The 16,880-nt window shown below is 42.5% G+C and overlaps 2 protein-coding genes across 2 annotated transcripts in view; one reads left to right on the forward strand and one right to left on the reverse strand.

Annotated features, from left to right (window-relative positions):
* Positions 1–4,604, forward strand: part of LOC117797393 (40-kDa huntingtin-associated protein-like) — a 5,052-nt gene extending 448 nt beyond the window's left edge. The window contains exon 2 of the mRNA XM_034649067.1: positions 4,134–4,604. Within this exon, the coding sequence (XP_034504958.1) occupies positions 4,134–4,604 (471 nt within the window). The remainder of the gene's footprint in view (positions 1–4,133) is intronic.
* LOC100463617 (histone H2A-Bbd type 2/3) lies at positions 4,605–6,607 on the reverse strand. Its single transcript, XM_011216971.3, has 2 exons — positions 5,733–6,607; positions 4,605–5,388 (listed from the first exon to the last, which is right to left on the reverse strand). Exon 2 carries the CDS (start codon positions 5,138–5,140, stop codon positions 4,799–4,801), a length of 342 nt encoding a protein of 113 aa, XP_011215273.1. The 5' UTR covers positions 5,141–5,388; positions 5,733–6,607; the 3' UTR covers positions 4,605–4,798.
* Positions 6,608–16,880: the final 10,273 nt, after the last annotated feature.

A 16,880-nucleotide genomic window follows, 5' to 3' on the forward strand; every position in this document is an offset into this window, starting at 1 on the left:
CAAACAAAAAACCATACTCTTAAATATAGAAAACAAACTGATGGTAACCAGAAGGGAGGTAGGTGTAGGGGCGGGTGAAGTCGGTGATGGGGATTAAGAGTGCCCGTATCGTGATGAGCCCTGAGTAATGTATAGAGTTGTTGAGTCACTATATTGTACACCTGAAACTAATATCACACTGTACATTAATTGTACACCTGAAACTAATGTAACACTGTATGTTAATTATACTGGAATTAAAAAAGGAAAGTGGTTAGGGTACATCGTCCTTTGTGGTTTTGCTTTTCTTAGTGTACTGCTCTCAACCTGGGCTACAGGCCTGGCCAGCTGCCTTACTGTCTTAGGACAAGAATGCTTAGGAGTTATGGAATGTGACTGGTGATAGTATTTGGGTTTGTGTTTAAGGAAAATCTAGGCCTCTGGTCTAACTCCTTGCTTTGGGGACATAGAGGGGAGGGATTACCAGAAAGCCTGGTCTTGGGTATGTGAGCAGCATTAGAGTTCTCCAGAGAAACAAAATGAACAGAATCTCTCTATGTGTGTATGTACATACATATACATATGTATGTTTATATCTACAAATAGATTGATTTTAAGTTATTGGTTCACGTGATAGTGAAGACTTGAAAAGCCCAAAATCTGAAGGATAGGCCACCAGCCTGGAGTCCCAGAAAAGAGGTGCAGTTGGAGTACAAAGGCAGTTTCCAGGCTTAACGGCTGAATTCCCTCTTCTTCCAAGGGGGTCAGCCTTTTTCTATTAAGGCTTTTGATTGGATGAGATCCATTGATATATGGCGGGGGAGGGGGAGTAATCCACTCTACTCAAAATCCACTGATGAAATGTCAATCATCTCAACTACAAAGTACCCTCATAGAAACATCAAGAGTAATGTGTGACCAAATGTCTGAGTACAATGGCCTAACCAAGTTGACACATAAAATTAACCATCACAAGTACACACTTCATCAACTTGGCACCCAGACCCATCTCCTTTAAACATTTTTAAATTCCTGATAAAGATAGTAATAAGGTTCTACTTAGACCTAACATGGTGCAACTATCCTGTGTGCAACCAAAAACACAATAACCCTTTCCCCGGAGAGGATGCACAGTCCTTGAGTAATATTTACTCTTCTCCTTGACATCCTGAAACTTAAATACTATGATGTAAAGTTAACAATACTTAAATGCTATGATGTAAATTCAGTATACCCTATATTATACGATAGGAGGATAAGAGAGGGAAGAAAACATATTTTTTTGCACATAAACTCACAAACATAGTGATAACAAATGAAGGAAAAAATGCTCATGTCATTTACAATCCCTGTTTCTGTAACTGATCATATGGTCATAGCTAGTATTCATAATACTACACAATTAAACTTATATGAGGTATCTAAAATAGTCAAATTCATAGAATCAGAGAGTGCAATGGTAGTTGCCAGGGCCTGAGGGAGGGCAAAATGGAAAGTCACTAATCAATGGGCATAAAGTTTCAAATAAGCAAGATTAATAAGTTCTAGGGATTTGATGTATAACATTGTACCTATAGTCCACAATAATGTATTGTAGCCTAAAAAATGTATTAAGAGGATAGATCTCATTTTGTTATCAAAATAGAATAAAATTTTAAAAAGAGATGCTCTTCAAATATAAAAACACAGAAATATCAAAAGGATGCATAAATATATACCACAAAAAGAGAAGGGATAGGGAAGCTGGAATGGCTATTTAGATATTAGAAAAATTATAATCATGTTGGAGATTTTAGCATTACTCTCTTGGAAAATTGAAATGTGCTCAACATCTTTCCTCATTACTTAATTGCAAATTAAAACCACAATGAGGTATTACTATATACCTACCAAATGTAGAATGGCTAAAACTAACTGGGTGACAGCACCAACTTTTGGCAAGAATATGGAACAACTGGGGCCCTCACACATAGTGGGAGTCTAAAATGGTACAAACACTTTGGAAAACAGTTAAGCAGTTTCTTATAAAGCTAGATATACACCTAACCTATTACCTAACACTTCCACTTTTAGGAATTATCCTTGGGAAATGAAAGCACATTTGCATACAAAATCTTGAACATAAACATTTATAGTAGCTATATTCATAATAATAAAAAACTAAAAACAGGCCAGATATCCATCAACAGTTGAATGTATAAAGTGTACTTTATCAATACAGCTAAATAACACTAAATGATGAAGAGGAATTGATCTTTGATACATGCAAAAATATGGATGAATCTCAAAAAAGCCTTCACTGAAAGTACTTGCATGTCTGATTCTATTTATTTGAAGTTCTAGAACAGGCAAAACTAATATGTGGTGGGAAAAAATAAGATCAGTGGTTGCCTATAGGAAATGAGGATGAGGCTAATTGGGAAAGGGACTGAGGGAACTTTTGATGTGGTAGTTCAAATCCTTAGTATTTACCCTAGAGGAATGAAAGTTTATGTTCATACAAACCCTATCCATAAATGTTTATAGCAGTTCATTCAAAATTTCCAAAACCTGGAAACCAAAATGCCCTGCAATATGCAAATGATTAAACACAAGTGGTATATCTATATAATGGAATAATACTTGCCAATAAAACACAAATATTGATACATTCTAGATGAACAATCTAGATAAACTTCAAAAGCAATATGTTGAGTGATAGGGGCCAGTTTCAAAGGTGACATACTGGATGAATGTATTTACAGAATGTTCTGGGAAAGGTAGTTCTACAGAGATGGAGAACAGAGCAGTGGTTGTCAAGATTAGGTCTGAGGAGAGGGTTTGCCTAATGCTGAGAGTCTACTCCAAAATACTGCTTCAGCGTTCATTTAGTGTGGAGAAGCAACATGCAACACGCAGGGGCCTTGAGCAGACACTAGCCTACCGTCAAGTGCATGCCCTAGATGACAACCAGCTGAGTCATCAGTAGGTGTAAGCACCTGATAGGACTTTCCCAATCACCCTGGTGTTAAACAGTCTCTCCTGCCGCCCAGCTCCTCCTTCTGTGGATTCCTTAGATAAGACTCCCACGGAGTTTACCAAAACACGACTCTTTTTTGTTTGTTTTGAATTGGTCAAACCAGCCTTAGCCCAGAAATCCCAGAAACATTTCACCCATGGACCTTAGTAAAGGCATATGATACAGGTCCCGCTGTCCCCTCTCTGCATGTGCCCTGCCTTGACCTCCCCATGTGGCCCTCCAGACCTGCTGTGTACCTCTTCCAGGAGGTATGAGTAATATCTTCTCTGTTTCCCTTTCCCTTTCAATCTTTGTTGAACCTTGGCTCACCATGAGACATCCTTACCCCAGGTTCTTCTTAACTAGCTTTAATTAAACAAAAATAACAACTAAAAAGCGACAGGAGTACCAAACCAAAGACTTCTCTGAGTTGATGGAGCTGTTCCATGTCCTGATTGTGGTGGCGGATACACACATCTATACAAGTATTAAATTCATAGAACTGGGCTTCAAAAAAGTTCATTTTATTGTACAATATAAAAAATAACATAAAAGAAATAACAGTTTCTGGGACTGCATATAGTATCAACCCTGTCTTAGTAAATTCTTAGTACAATTATATTTTTATATATTTTAAAATAAATTTTATATAAATATACAAATGCATGCATATAAAATTATATATATTTAATTTCTCTTTAACTCTTCTAATTACTATCTAAAATGGAGGGCGGGTGTTATGCTCTCATTATAAAAATGAAGTAAAGTTTCAGTAAAACACCAGTATCTCAGCAGGAAAGCAGTAGCCATAAAATTTCTTACTAAAAATTCAAACTACATAAGGCATAAAGAAATAACAGTAACTAAAAAATGTAGGTCTCACACTCACCCTAGGGCCTAGTGCAAGTTACATAGGCAAATTAAGGGTTCTGGGGGAAAAGCCTGTCCAGAGACAAAGTTCTTATACACAGGCTGAGGCTCAAGGCGTCGCCGGGTTTCGGGCGTCTCCGCAACTCGTGGGGCCTGGGGCGGGGCCTGGCTACGTGCCCGCTGTTGCCAGGCGACAGCCCGTTTGCCCAGGTCGCTGCTACGGGTCTCCTAGCGTCTGTAACCCAACCCGACCAAAACTCAACTCGCGACCCCGCGTGGCTCTAAGGCCAAGCTTGCATGCTTCCTGATTGCCGGCCCCCGGCCCCCCGCCCCGCCGCCGTCGCTCCTCAACCTTCCGGTCGAAGCCCCCGCCCCACTAGACTCGGTGTACCAACGGGTCTGTCCACCCCTCCGTCCCGCACCCGGGTTGCCGTTGTCCGTTCGCCCCCATCACGACGCCACAGTCACGGTCTTGAGCTCCGGCCCAAGGAACACCATCCCTCCCGGGCCCGTCCCGGGCTCTCACTTGCTCAGAGCCAACGCGGGGGTCTTCTGTGCCCCAGCCTCACCCCCAGCCCAGCCAGCCCCTCCCACCCAGGGCCACCCGCTGCAGCGTCCCCGAGAGAAACTGCTCTTCTCGGTCCTCCCGGACTCCGACCGCTCCCCGCACCGCAGGCGGACGCCGCCACCACCCCCGCCCCTCCGCCGCTCCAACGAGAGGGGCGCCCCACAACCACGTCCCACGCAAAGCGACTGAAGCACACACACACGGGGCTTCTTTCTTTTTTTATTGCTTTGACACGTGGGTTTCTTGACCCATTTTTCTTGACCGTCTAGGACTCTGCCCAAGGCACCAGCCAGGCCGGGGCCGCCCCAGCTGCGAGCAGGCCTGGCTGGTGCCTGATGGCCGGCCGGCCGAGGCCCGGCCACCCAGGTCGCGTCGTCGGGCAGCTAGTTCCAGGCCGGGGCCACCTGGGAGATGGTCGTGGTCCCGAAGAAGCCGCTGAGCAGCGCGTGGTTGTGGACTGCCATGTCCACGAGCTGCGGGGTGATGCGCCTCCCGCCGCTGTTCTGGGCCTCGTTGCCCGCCAGCTCCAGGACTTTGGCCGTCAGGTACTGGATGACTGCTGCTAGGAAGACCGGCGCGGACGAGCCCAGGCGCTGGGCGTAGTGGCCCTCCCGCAGGAGGCGCTCCACGTGGCTCACAGAGAACGACAGCTCGGCTCGGGCAGTGCGGGAGCGGGTCCGCCTCTGGCCACTGGACGACCCTCGACGGCTTCTGTCCCCCGGCATGCTGGACCTTGGCTGCGCTTTCTCCGACGGGCCTAGCTCGCGGTGCGGTGCGGGTGCGGTGTGGGTGCGGAGCGGGTGTGGTGCGGTGCGCCAGCGGGTCCCAGCTTCTTAAAGCAGCGGGTACTCGGGGCGCCTACGTCGTATCCAAGCGACCACGGACCAACCCCCTTCACTGGGGTGCACACTTTGTGACACGTATATCCGGTGAGGTCACTGCTTCCGCATTGGCCTCTGCGGAGAGCCTGGGCCTGCAGAGAAATGGGGCTGGCAGGAGCCTGCTCAGCCTGCTCCCTGCAGCCTCTCTTTCAGGGAATGCTCACTTTCCGCCCCACGGGGACATCGTACGGGAAAAAAAGAAAGAAAACAACAGACGTGGAGGATCCCGTGGCACCAAGCAGACACTCGAGGTGTGGGGCGACCATCACAACTATCTAGCTCCAAAACGTGGGCGCCACCCCAAAACGAAACCCCCGGACCTGACAGGCAGTCACTCCCGACTGCACCCCCCCGTCCCCACCTCCCCCGTAGCCCCCAGGCAACCACTGATCTGCTCCCTGTGTCCATAGAGGTTTTGCCTCTTCTGGAGACTTACCTAGAGATGGGATCATAAGACGAATAGGTGGCTTTTTGTGTCTGGCTGCTTTCGCTTAGCACCCACGTTTTCATTAGGGTCCCTCCACGTGGTAGCATGAATCGGGACTTCATGTCCTTTGATGGCTGAACGGTAGTCCACTGCATGGACAGACCTCGTGTTGCGTAGCCCGTTCATCAGTGGGCAGGCGTTTCGGTGATTTCCACCTTGGGGCCGATGGGGAGTGCGCCGCGGTGGGTGCTCCCGTGCAGGGTTCTGTTTGAGCACCGGTTCCCAATTCCTTCGGGCGTACACCTAGGACTGGGACTGCGGGGTCATACGGTCATTCTGTGTTTAACTTACTGAGGAGCTGCCCAACTGATTCCCACAGCAGCTGGACCACTTTCCGATCCCAGCAGCAGTGTGCGACGGTCCCACGTCTTCCACGTCCTCGCCCAGACTCGTCATTTTCCACTGGCTTTGTCTTCCTTGGGCCTAGAATAGCCGTCCCACTGGGTGTGAAGTGCTATCTCACGTGACTTTTTGTTTTCTTTTGGGGGAGGGGGGAGGGGAGGGGCAGAGGGGGAGAGAGAATCTTAAGCAGGCTCCGAGCCCAGCGCCCAGCCCGCCCTGGAGCCTGAGGAGGGGCTCGCTCTGACAACCCTGAGGTCATGCATGACCTGGGCCCAGGTCCAGAGTCCAAACGTTCAACCGACTGAGCCACCCAGGCGGCCCTCACGGTGGTTGTGATTTGCACGTCCCTAATGGCAGCTTTTCGTGTGCCTCTTGGCCATTTGTACATGGGCTTTGGAGGAATGTCTGTCTGCTCAAGTCCTTTCCCCATTTTTCTCTCTTTTTTTTTTTTTAAAGGATTTTATTTACTCGACAGAGATAGAGACAGCCAGCGAGAGAGGGAACACGAGCAGGGGGAGAGGAAGAAGCAGGCTCACAACGGAGGAGCNCTCCTCCTCCTCCTTCTTCTTTTGTGGTTCTGCTTTTGCTGCCACACTTAAGGAACCGTTGCATAATCAAAGCCACCAGGATTTACATCTATGTTTTATTCCAAGGGTTTCCCAGTTTCCTCGCTTACATTTAGGCTTGTGATCCATTTTTGGTGTTCATTTTCAGACACAGTTTCAAAGTGGACTCCGCATTCTTTCTTTTGTCTGTGGATATTCATTTTTCCCAGTACCATTCCTTGAAGAGATTGCTCCTTCCTACATTGAATGACCTGGGCACCATTGTTCAGTATCAACTATTCATATGTCTGTGGGTTTATTTCTAACTCTAAATACCAAAACAGTGACCCATATGTCTACCGTTATGTCAGTATCACACTTTTTAGGATTGCTGTAGCTCTGAAGTAAGTGTTGAAATTGGGAAGTGTGGGTCCTCCCACACTTTGCTCTTTTTCCAGATTGTTTTGGCTCTCTGTGTCCCTTGCGGGCCCATATGCATTTAGGATTGGCTTTAATATTTCTGCAAAACGAAGTCACTGAGATTTGGATAGGGGCTGCGTTGAATCTCTATATTGCCTTGGGGATTAGGGCCATCTTAACAATATTAAATGTTCAATTTACTGAAACAGGATGACTTTCCACTTATTTAGGTCCTCTTTAATTTCTTTCAGCAATGACTTGGAATTTTCAGTGCACAAGTCTTGCACCCCCTTGGCTAAATTTATTCCTCATTGTTTTATTCTTTTTGATGATATTGTAAAAGGAATTCTTTTCTTTTTTTGGTAAATTTTTATTTAAATTCCAGTTAGTTAACATACAATGTAACATTAGTTTCAGGTATAGAATTTAGTGATTCAACACCTACATACAACATCCAGTGCTCATCAAAAGTGCCCTGCTTAATTCCCATCACCTATTTAACCCATCCCCCCACCAACCTCCGGTCTGGTAACCATCAGTTTGTTCATTATAGTTAAGAGTCCATTTCTTGGTTTTCCCTCTCTTTTTTCCACTCTATGTTCATTTGTTTTGCATCTTAAATTCCACATTTGAGTGAAATCATATGGTATTTGTCTTTCTCTGACTTACTTCGCTCAGCATCATACTCTCTTGCTCCATCCCATGTCATTGCAAATGGCAAGATTTTATTCTTTTTTATTGCTCAGTAATATTCCATTGTATTTATATGCACCACATTTTCTTTATCCATTCATCAATCCATGGACATTTGGACACTTTCCATAATTTGGCTATTGTGAATAAAATTGCTGTAAACATTGGGGTGCATGTATTACTTCAAGTTAGTCTTTTTGTATTCTTTGGATAAATATCTAGTAGTGCAATTGCTGGATCATAGAGTAGTTCTATTTGTAAATTTTGAGGACACTCCATACTGTTTTCCACAGTGGCTGCACCAGTTTGCATTCCCATCAACAGTGCAAGAGGGTTCCCCTTTCTCCACATCCTCACCAACATCTGATGTTTCCTGTGTTGTTACTTTTAACCATTCTGACAGGTGTGATGGGCTATCTCATTGTAGTTTTGATTTGTATTTCCCTGATGCTGAGTGATGTTGAGCATCTTTTCAAGTGTTTGTTAGCCATCAGGATGTCTTCCTTGGAAAAAAATGTCTATTCATGTCTTCTCTCCATTTCTTAACTGGATTATTTGTTTTTTGGGTGTTGAGTTTGACAAGTTTTTTATAGATTTGGGATACTAACCCTTTATAGGCTATATCATTTGCAAATATCTCCTCGCACTCTGTAGGTTGCTTCTTAGTTTTGTTAATTGTTTCCTTCACTGTGCAGAAGCTTTTTATTTTGATTAGTCCCGATAATTTATTTTTGCTTTTATTTCCCTTGCCTCAGGAGACATATCTGGGAAAAAGGTGCTATGACTGATGTCAGAGGGTTTACCGCTTGTGCTCTCTTCTAGGGTTTTTATGGTTTCAGGTCTCACATTCAGGTCTTTCATCCACTTTGGATTTATTTTTGTGTATGGTGTAAGAAAATGGTCCAGTTTCATTCTTCTGCATGTAGTTGCCCAGTTTTCCCAGCACCATTTGTTGAAGAGATTGTCTTTTGCCCATTGGATATTCTTTCCTGCTTTGTCAAAGATTAATTGACCATACCGTTGTGGGTTTATTTCTGGTTTTTCTATTCTGTTACATTGATCTATGTGTCTATTTTTATGCCAGCACTACAGCTTTGTAATTTAACTTGTAACCTGGAATTATGACGCCTCCAACTTCTCTTTTCTTTTAAAAGGTTGTATTGGCTACTCAGGCTCTTTTGTGGTTCCATACAGATTTTAGGACTGTTTGTTCTAGCTCTGTGAAAAATGTCATTGGTATTTTGATAGGGATTGTGTAGATTGCTTTGGGTAATATATTTTTTATTTTAAAATTTCTGCTCTTCCTGGGGTGCCTGGGTGGCACAGCAGTTAAGCGTCTGCCTTCGGCTCAGGGCATGATCCCAGTGTTATGGGATTGAGCCCCACATCAGGCTCCTCTGCTATGAGCCTGATTCTTCCTCTCCCGCTCCCCCTGCTTGTGTTCCCTCTCTTGCTGGCTGTCTCTATCTCTGTCAAATAAATAAATAAAATCTTTAAAAAAAATAAAAATATCTGCTCTTCCAATCCATGAGCATGGAATGTTTTTCCATTTCTTTGTGTCATCTTTAATTTTTTTAATACGTGTTTTATTGTTTTCAGAGTACAGATCTATTACCTCTTTGGTTAGGTTTATTCCTAGGCATCTTATGGTTTTTGGTACAGTTATAAATGGGATTGATTCCTTGATTTCTATTTCTGGTGCTTCATTATTAGTGCATAAGAATGCAACAGATTTCTGTATGTTGATTTTGTATCCGTTGACTTTACTGAGTTCCTCTATCAGTTCTAGCAATTTTTGCATTGAGTATTTCAGGTTTTCTAATAGAGTATCATGTCATCTGAAAAGAGTGTATGTTTGATTTCTTCCTTGCCAATTTGGATGCCTTTTATTTCTTTTTGTTGTCTGATTGCTGTGGCTAGGTCTTTTAGTATTATGTTAAATAACAATGGTGAGAGTGGACATCCCTGTCTTGTTCCTGACCATAGAGGAAAAGCTCTCGGGTTTTCCCCATTGACGATGAAATTTGCTGTGGTTGTTTCATATATGGCCTCTATTATGAGGAGGTAGGGTCCTTTTAAACCTACTTAGTTGAGGTTTTTTTTTTTTTTTTAAATCATGAATGGATATTGTACTTTGTCAAATGCTTTTTCTGCATCTATTGAAAAGATCATATGGTTCTTATCTTTTCTTTTATTTATGTGATATATCACATTGATTGGTGGATATTGAACTACTCTTGTAGCCCAGGAATAAACCCCACTTGATCATGGTGAATGATTCTTTTAATGGATTTAATGGATTCCATTTTTAAAGTATTTTATTGAGAATTTTTGCATCATGTTCATCTGGACCCATAGCTCTCTTTTTTAGTGGAGTCTTATCTGGTTTTGGTATCAGAGTAATGCTGGCCTCATAGAATGAATCTGGAATTTTCCCTTCCATTTTTATTTTTTGGAATAGTTGGAGAAGAATAGGTATTAACTCTTCTTTAAGTGTTTGGTAGAATTCCCCTGTGCAGCCATCTCGCCCTGGACTTTTCTTTGTTGGGAGATTTCTTATTAATGATTCAATTTCTTTGCTGGCTATGAGTCTGTTCAAGTTTTTCTATTTCTTCTTGTTTCAGTTTTGCTAGTTAATGTTTCTAGGAATTTATCCATTTCTTCAAAGTTGTCCAATTTGTTAGCATATAATTTTTCACAGTACTCCCTTATAATTGTTTGTATTCTTTGGTGTTGGTTACTCTTTCTCATCTCTCATTTGTGATTTTATTTATTTGGGTCTTTTCTCTTTTCTTTTTGATAATTCTGGCTAGGGGATTATAAATTTTATTAATTTTTTCAAAGAGCTAGCTCCTGGCTTCAGTGATTTGTTCTATTGCTTTTTTAGTTTCTATATAATTTATTTCTGCTCTAATCTTTATTAGATTAGATTCTTCTAAGAAGAACCTTCTGCTGGCTTTAGCCTTGGTTTGTTGTTCTTTTTGTAGCTCCTTTAGGTATATGGTTAGGTTGTCTATCTCAAAATTTTCTTGCTTCTTAAGGTAAGCCTGTATTGCTATATACTTCCCTCCAAGGACCACTTTTGCTGCATCCCAAAGGTTTTGGCTGTTGTGTTTTCATTATCATTTGTTTCCGTGTATTTTTAAATTTCTTCTTTGATTTTCTGGTTGACCTATTCATTTCTTAGTAGCATTTTGTTTAATCTGCATGTATTTGTGGTTTTTCCAGATTTTTTCTTGTGGGTGACTTCAAGTTTCATAGTGTTGTGGTCAGAAAATATGCTTGGTATGATCTGTCTTTCTGTATTCATTGAAGCCTGATTTGTGACTCAGTATGTGATCTATTCTGAAGAAAGTCCCATGTGCACTTGAAAAGAATGCATATTCTGCTGCTTTAGGATGGAATGTTCCTCATGGTTCATTCCCCCTCTGTTTACCCCCCCCTTCATTCTTCCCTTCCTTCTCCTATCGATCTTCCTATTTCTTATGTTCCATAAATGAGTGAAACCATATGATAATTGTCTTAAGGAGGGCACATATTGCATGGTGCACTGGGTGTTATATGCAAATAACGAATCATGGAACATTACATCAAAAACTAAGGATATACTGTATGGTGACTAACATAATAAAAAATTATTATTAAAAAAATGATGGAATGTTCCTAATATATCTGTTAAGTTCATCTGGTCCAGTGTGTCATTCATAGCTTTTTTTTCTTTGTTGATTTTCTGCTTACATATCTGTCCATTGCTGTAAGTGGGATGTTAAAGTCCCCTACTATTGTTTTATTATTATCAATGAGTTCCTTTATGTTTGTTATTGTTTTATATATTTGGGTGCTCTCAAATTGGGTGTATAAATATTAACAATTGTTAGATCTTCTTGTTGGATTATCCCCTTTATTATAATATAGTGCACTTCTTTATCTCTTGTTATAGTCTGGTTAAAGTGCAGTTTGTCTGATATAAATATTGCTACTCTGGCTTTCTTCTGACATCCATTTGCCTGATAAATGTTTCTCCATCCTCTCACTTTCAGTCTACAGATGTCTCTCAGTCTAAAATGAGTCTCTTGCTGGCAGCATATAGATGGGTCTTGGGTTTTAATTCATTCTGACACCCTATGTCTTTTGGTTGGAGCATTTAGTCCATTTACACTTAGAGTAATTTTGATAGATATGTATTTAGTGCCATTTTATTACTTGTTTTGTCATTGTTTTTGGAGATTTTCTCTGATCCTTTCTTATCTTTGTCACTTTTGGTCTCTCCTTTCCATTCAAAGAGTCCCCTATATATCTCTTGCAGGGCTGGTTTAGTGGTCACAAACTCCTTTAGTTTTTGTCTGGGAAACTTAATTTCTCCTTCTATTCTGAGTGATAGCCTTCCAGGAAACAGCTTCCTTGCTGCAGACTTTTCCTATGCAGCACATTGACTATACGTGCCACTCCCTCTTGGCTTGCCAAGTTTCTGTTGAAAAATCTCCAACTAGCCTTATGGGTTTTTCCTTATAAGTGAAGTACTTCTTTTGTCTTGATGCTTTAAAATTTTTTTCTTTATCACTAGATTTTCCAAATTTAACTACAATATGCCTTGGTATTGGTCTGCTTTTGTAGATTTTGGTCAGAACTCTCTGTGTTTCCTGGATTTGGATGTCTGTTTCCTCCCCCAGATCAGGGAAGTTTTCAGCTATTATTTCCTCAAATAAATGTTCTGTCCCCTTTTCTTTCCTTCTTGTGGATCTTGTATAATATGCATGTTATTTTGTTTGATGGAATCACTGAATTCCCTAATTCTACTCTTGTGTTCCATAATTCTTTTTTTTCAGCTTCATTATTTTCCATCATTTTATCTTCCATATTACTTATTCATTCCTCTGCCTCTTCCATCCTTGTGTTCATTGCATCAAGAGTATTTCAAATCTTAGTTATTGCATTTTCCATTTCTGATTATTTTTTTAACTCTTTTATCTCTGTTGTAAGGGTCTCCCTGAAGTCTTCCATTCGTTTCTTAAGCCCAAAAAATATTCTTATGATTGTTGCTTTAAATTCTCCATCAAGCATTTTACTTATCTTTGTTTCACTTAGATCTCTGTTGTGACCTTCTCTTGTTTTTTCACTTGGGATGAATTCCTCTTTCCTGGGATTTTGGTTTCTAAGTCTCTGTCTTCTCTGTGTTAGATAAGCCTTCTCTTGTGTTTCCTGCTCCTGAGAGTGATGGCTTTATGAAGAATAGGTCATATAGTGTCCAGGACCTGCCACCTCAGGGAATGTCTCTGGTGTGTGCTGCATGCACTCCGCTGCATTTTGGCTGCTCTATCCTTCAAGCCAGTTGTCTGCAGAGGCCTTCCTTGCTTGCACTGGTCAGTGTTCAGGCCTTGGCCGGAATGTGGTGAGTTTTAACTAGGTGTGCTCTGGTCTGCTTGTTAAATGAGACCTGATACCACTTCCACTAGAACTGAAGCTTTGCAAAACTCTCTGGTCAGGAAACATGGTGTGGGCAGGAGTTTCTGCTGGTCTTTTGGGGAAGGGGCCACACTGTGCTGGGACTGAGGCAAACTTGACCAAGAAGGGCAGCAGTGCACAGGGGTGTGGGACCTGGTGTAAGCAGGTTAGGCAGCCAGTGTTGGCACTGTGCTACTTACCAAAGGTGGTTCTGTGTTTATGCTGAGGGGTGGGGGGGGAGGCAATGGCACCAGCCAGCTCCTTTGTCCCCAGAGAGGGGTCTCTGTGCCCACTGCTCTCAGGGATGCACTCCAGGAAGAGTGAATAATCTGCCCCCCCCCACACCCACCATGTGAACCAGGTGTTTTTCAGATTGCTGTTTCCACACCATCTGCCTCTGGGTTGTTTGCCTGCCTTCTCTCCAGAAACATCACTGTGCCCTTTGGGCTCTAGCCTAGCCTAGCCTGATGATTTTTAAATCTTCAGGCTTTGGGGACATGGTGTGGGCAGGGGCCTGCACTGGTCTTCTAGGGGAGGATTTCACCATGCAGGGACTGAGGCAGGTTTGACCAAGAAGGATAGTTGTGCCAGAATGCAGGGGTGTGGGACCTGCAGCAAGCAGGCTATGCAACCAGTACTGGGGCCAAGCTGCCCTCTGCAGGTGGCTCTGTGTTTATGCCAAGGGGCGGGGGAGGGAAATGGCACCAGCTAGCTCCTTTGTCCCCAGAAATGTGTCTCAGTGAATGCGACCTCTCAGGGATCAGGGACACTCTCCAAGAAAAGCAAATAATCCCCCCTCTCCGTGTGCCCCAGGCATTCCTCAGAATGTTTCCATGCCATTTGCCCCTGGGTTGTTCGCCTGCCTTCTCTCCAGGAGTAGGGGAATGCCCTCAAGGCTCTATCCCAGACAAGCCCACCAACCTTTAAAACTCCAGTCTTTAAGCCCTACTCATTGCAACAACTCACAAAAATCAGCCCCTCTACTTTTCCTAGCCAATGGCTGTGGGGGAAGTGTTTTCTTTGTGTGTTCCTGTGTGCTCCTCTCTCTCTTGCCTTTCCCCACAACCACAGCTCCCTTTCCTCTGCAGCTCCTGTGATCTATTTCTCCTCCAAACCACATCTCCACACTTTCTACCTTCTTTGATGTAGTATTTTCTCTCCCTTTAATTGTGGAGTTTATTCTCTCAGTCTTCAGGTTAGTTTCTGGGGGCATTTAGAATTATTTGATAGTTATCTAGTTGTTTGAGGGGTGAGAGAAGCCTAGGGTCCGCTTACTATGCTGTCATCTTAACTCTCCCCTGCATTTCTAATAATAAATATCCTCAACTGGGTGGGTCTCCTCCTCCTCCTGTCTACCTCACAATAGCATCCTGTGAGCCTCACCATAGAGTATCAGCTGGGGTCTTTTTGGGGACACTTTAGTGTCAATATTCTTAGATATTTTTCTCTAGTTGGTCAAATGGCTCACAGAAGAATCTTCCAGTTGTGACAATTTTAGAGTACAAGGTGGAGAAGGATGGGACTTACAGCTTTCAGGATGTATATCTCTAATTAAGCCTTCTGTTTCTTTTTTTAATGTTTTTTATTATATTATGTTAGTCACCATACAGTACATCCCTGGTTTCTGATGTAAAGTTTGATGATTCGTTAGTTGCGTATAGCACCCAGGGCACCATGCAATACGTGCCCTCCTTACTACCCATCACCAGCCTATCCCATTCCCCCACCCCCTCCCCTCTGAAGCCCTCAGTTTGTTTCTCAGAGTCCATAGTCTCTCATGCTTCATTCCCCCTTCTGATTACCCCCCTTTCTTGATCCCTTTCTTCCCCTACCAATCCTCCTAGTTCTTATGTTCCATAGATGAGAGAAATCATATAATTGTCTTTCTCTGCTTGACTTATTTCACTTAGCATTATCTCCTCCAGTGCCGTCCATGTTGCAGCAAATGTTGAGAATTCGTTCTTTCTGATAGCTGAGTAATATTCCATTGTATATATGGACCACAGCTTCTTAATCCAGTCATCTGTTGAAGGGCATCTCGGCTCCTTCCATGATTTGGCTATTGTGGACAATGCAGCTATGAACATTGGGGTGCATATGGCCCTTCTCTTTACTACGTCTGTATCTTTGGGGTAAACACCCAGTAGTGCAATGGCTGGGTCATAGGGTAGTTCAATTTTTAACTTTTTAAGGGACCTCCACACTGTTTTCCAGAGTGGCTGTACCAACTTGCATTCCCACCAACAATGTAGGAGGGATCCCCTTTCTCCACATCCTCTCCAACAATTGTTGTTTCTTGCCTTGTCTATCTTTGCCATTCTAACTGGCGTAAGGTGGTATCTCAGTGTGGTTTTGATTTGAATTTCCCTGATGGCTAATGATTTTGAACATTTTTTCATGTGTCTGTTAGCCATTTGTATGTCTTCATTGGAAAAGTGTCTGTTCATATCTTCTGCCCATTTTATGATTTGTTTATTTGTTTCTCGTGTATTGAGTTTGAGAAGTTCTTTGTAGATCTTGGATACCAGTCTTTTATCTGTAGTGTCATTTGCAAATATATTCTCCCATTCCGTGGGCTGTCTCTTAGTTTTTTTGACTGTTTCCTTGGCTGTGCAGAAGCTCTTTATCCTGATAAAGTCCCATAAGTTCATTTTATCTTTTATTTCTCTTGCCTTTGGCGATGTGTCGTGAAAAAGGTTGCTCTGGCCGATGTCATAGAAGTTGTTGCCTATGTTCTCCTCTAGAATTTTGATGGATTCCTGTCTCACATTGAGGTCTTTCATCCATTTGGAGTTTATTTTTGTGTATGGTGTGAGAGAGTGGTCAAGTTTCATTCTTTTGCATGTAGCTGTCCAATTTTCCCAGCAATTTATTGAAGAGACTGTCTTTTTTCCACTGGATGTTTTTTTTCCTGCTTTATCAAAGATTAGTTGCCCAATGAGCCGAGGGTCCACNTTGGAGATGTGTCGTGAAAAAGGTTGCTCTGGCCGATGTCATAGAAGTTGTTGCCTATGTTCTCCTCTAGAATTTTGATGGATTCCTGTCTCACATTGAGGTCTTTCATCCATTTGGAGTTTATTTTTGTGTATGGTGTGAGAGAGTGGTCAAGTTTCATTCTTTTGCATGTAGCTGTCCAATTTTCCCAGCACCATTTATTGAAGAGACTGTCTTTTTTCCACCGGATGTTTTTTCCTGCTTTATCAAAGATTAGTTGCCCAAAGAGCCGAGGGTCCATTTCTGGGTTCTCTATTCTGTTCCATTGGTCGATGTGTCTGTTTTTGTGCCAGTACCATGCTGTCTTTGTGATCACAGCTTTGTAGTACAGCTCGAAATCCGGCATTGTGATGCCCCCAGCTTTGTTTTTCCTTTTCAACAGTTCCTTGGTGATTCGAGGCCTTTTCTGGTTCCATACAAATTTAAGGACTATTTATTCCAGTTCTTTGAAAAATGTCATCGGTATTTTGACCGGGATAGCATTGAAAGTGTAGATTGCTCTGGGTAGTATGGACATTTTAACTATGTTAATTCTTCCAATCCATGAGCATGGAATATTTTTCCATCTTTTTATGTCTTCCTCAATATCTTTCAAAAGTGATCTATAGTTTCTAGCATATAGGTCCTTTACGTCTCTGGTTAAGTTAATTCCAAGGTAACG

This window comes from Ailuropoda melanoleuca, chromosome X (genome assembly GCF_002007445.2).
Source record: "Ailuropoda melanoleuca isolate Jingjing chromosome X, ASM200744v2, whole genome shotgun sequence".
Lineage (NCBI taxonomy): Eukaryota > Metazoa > Chordata > Mammalia > Carnivora > Ursidae > Ailuropoda > Ailuropoda melanoleuca.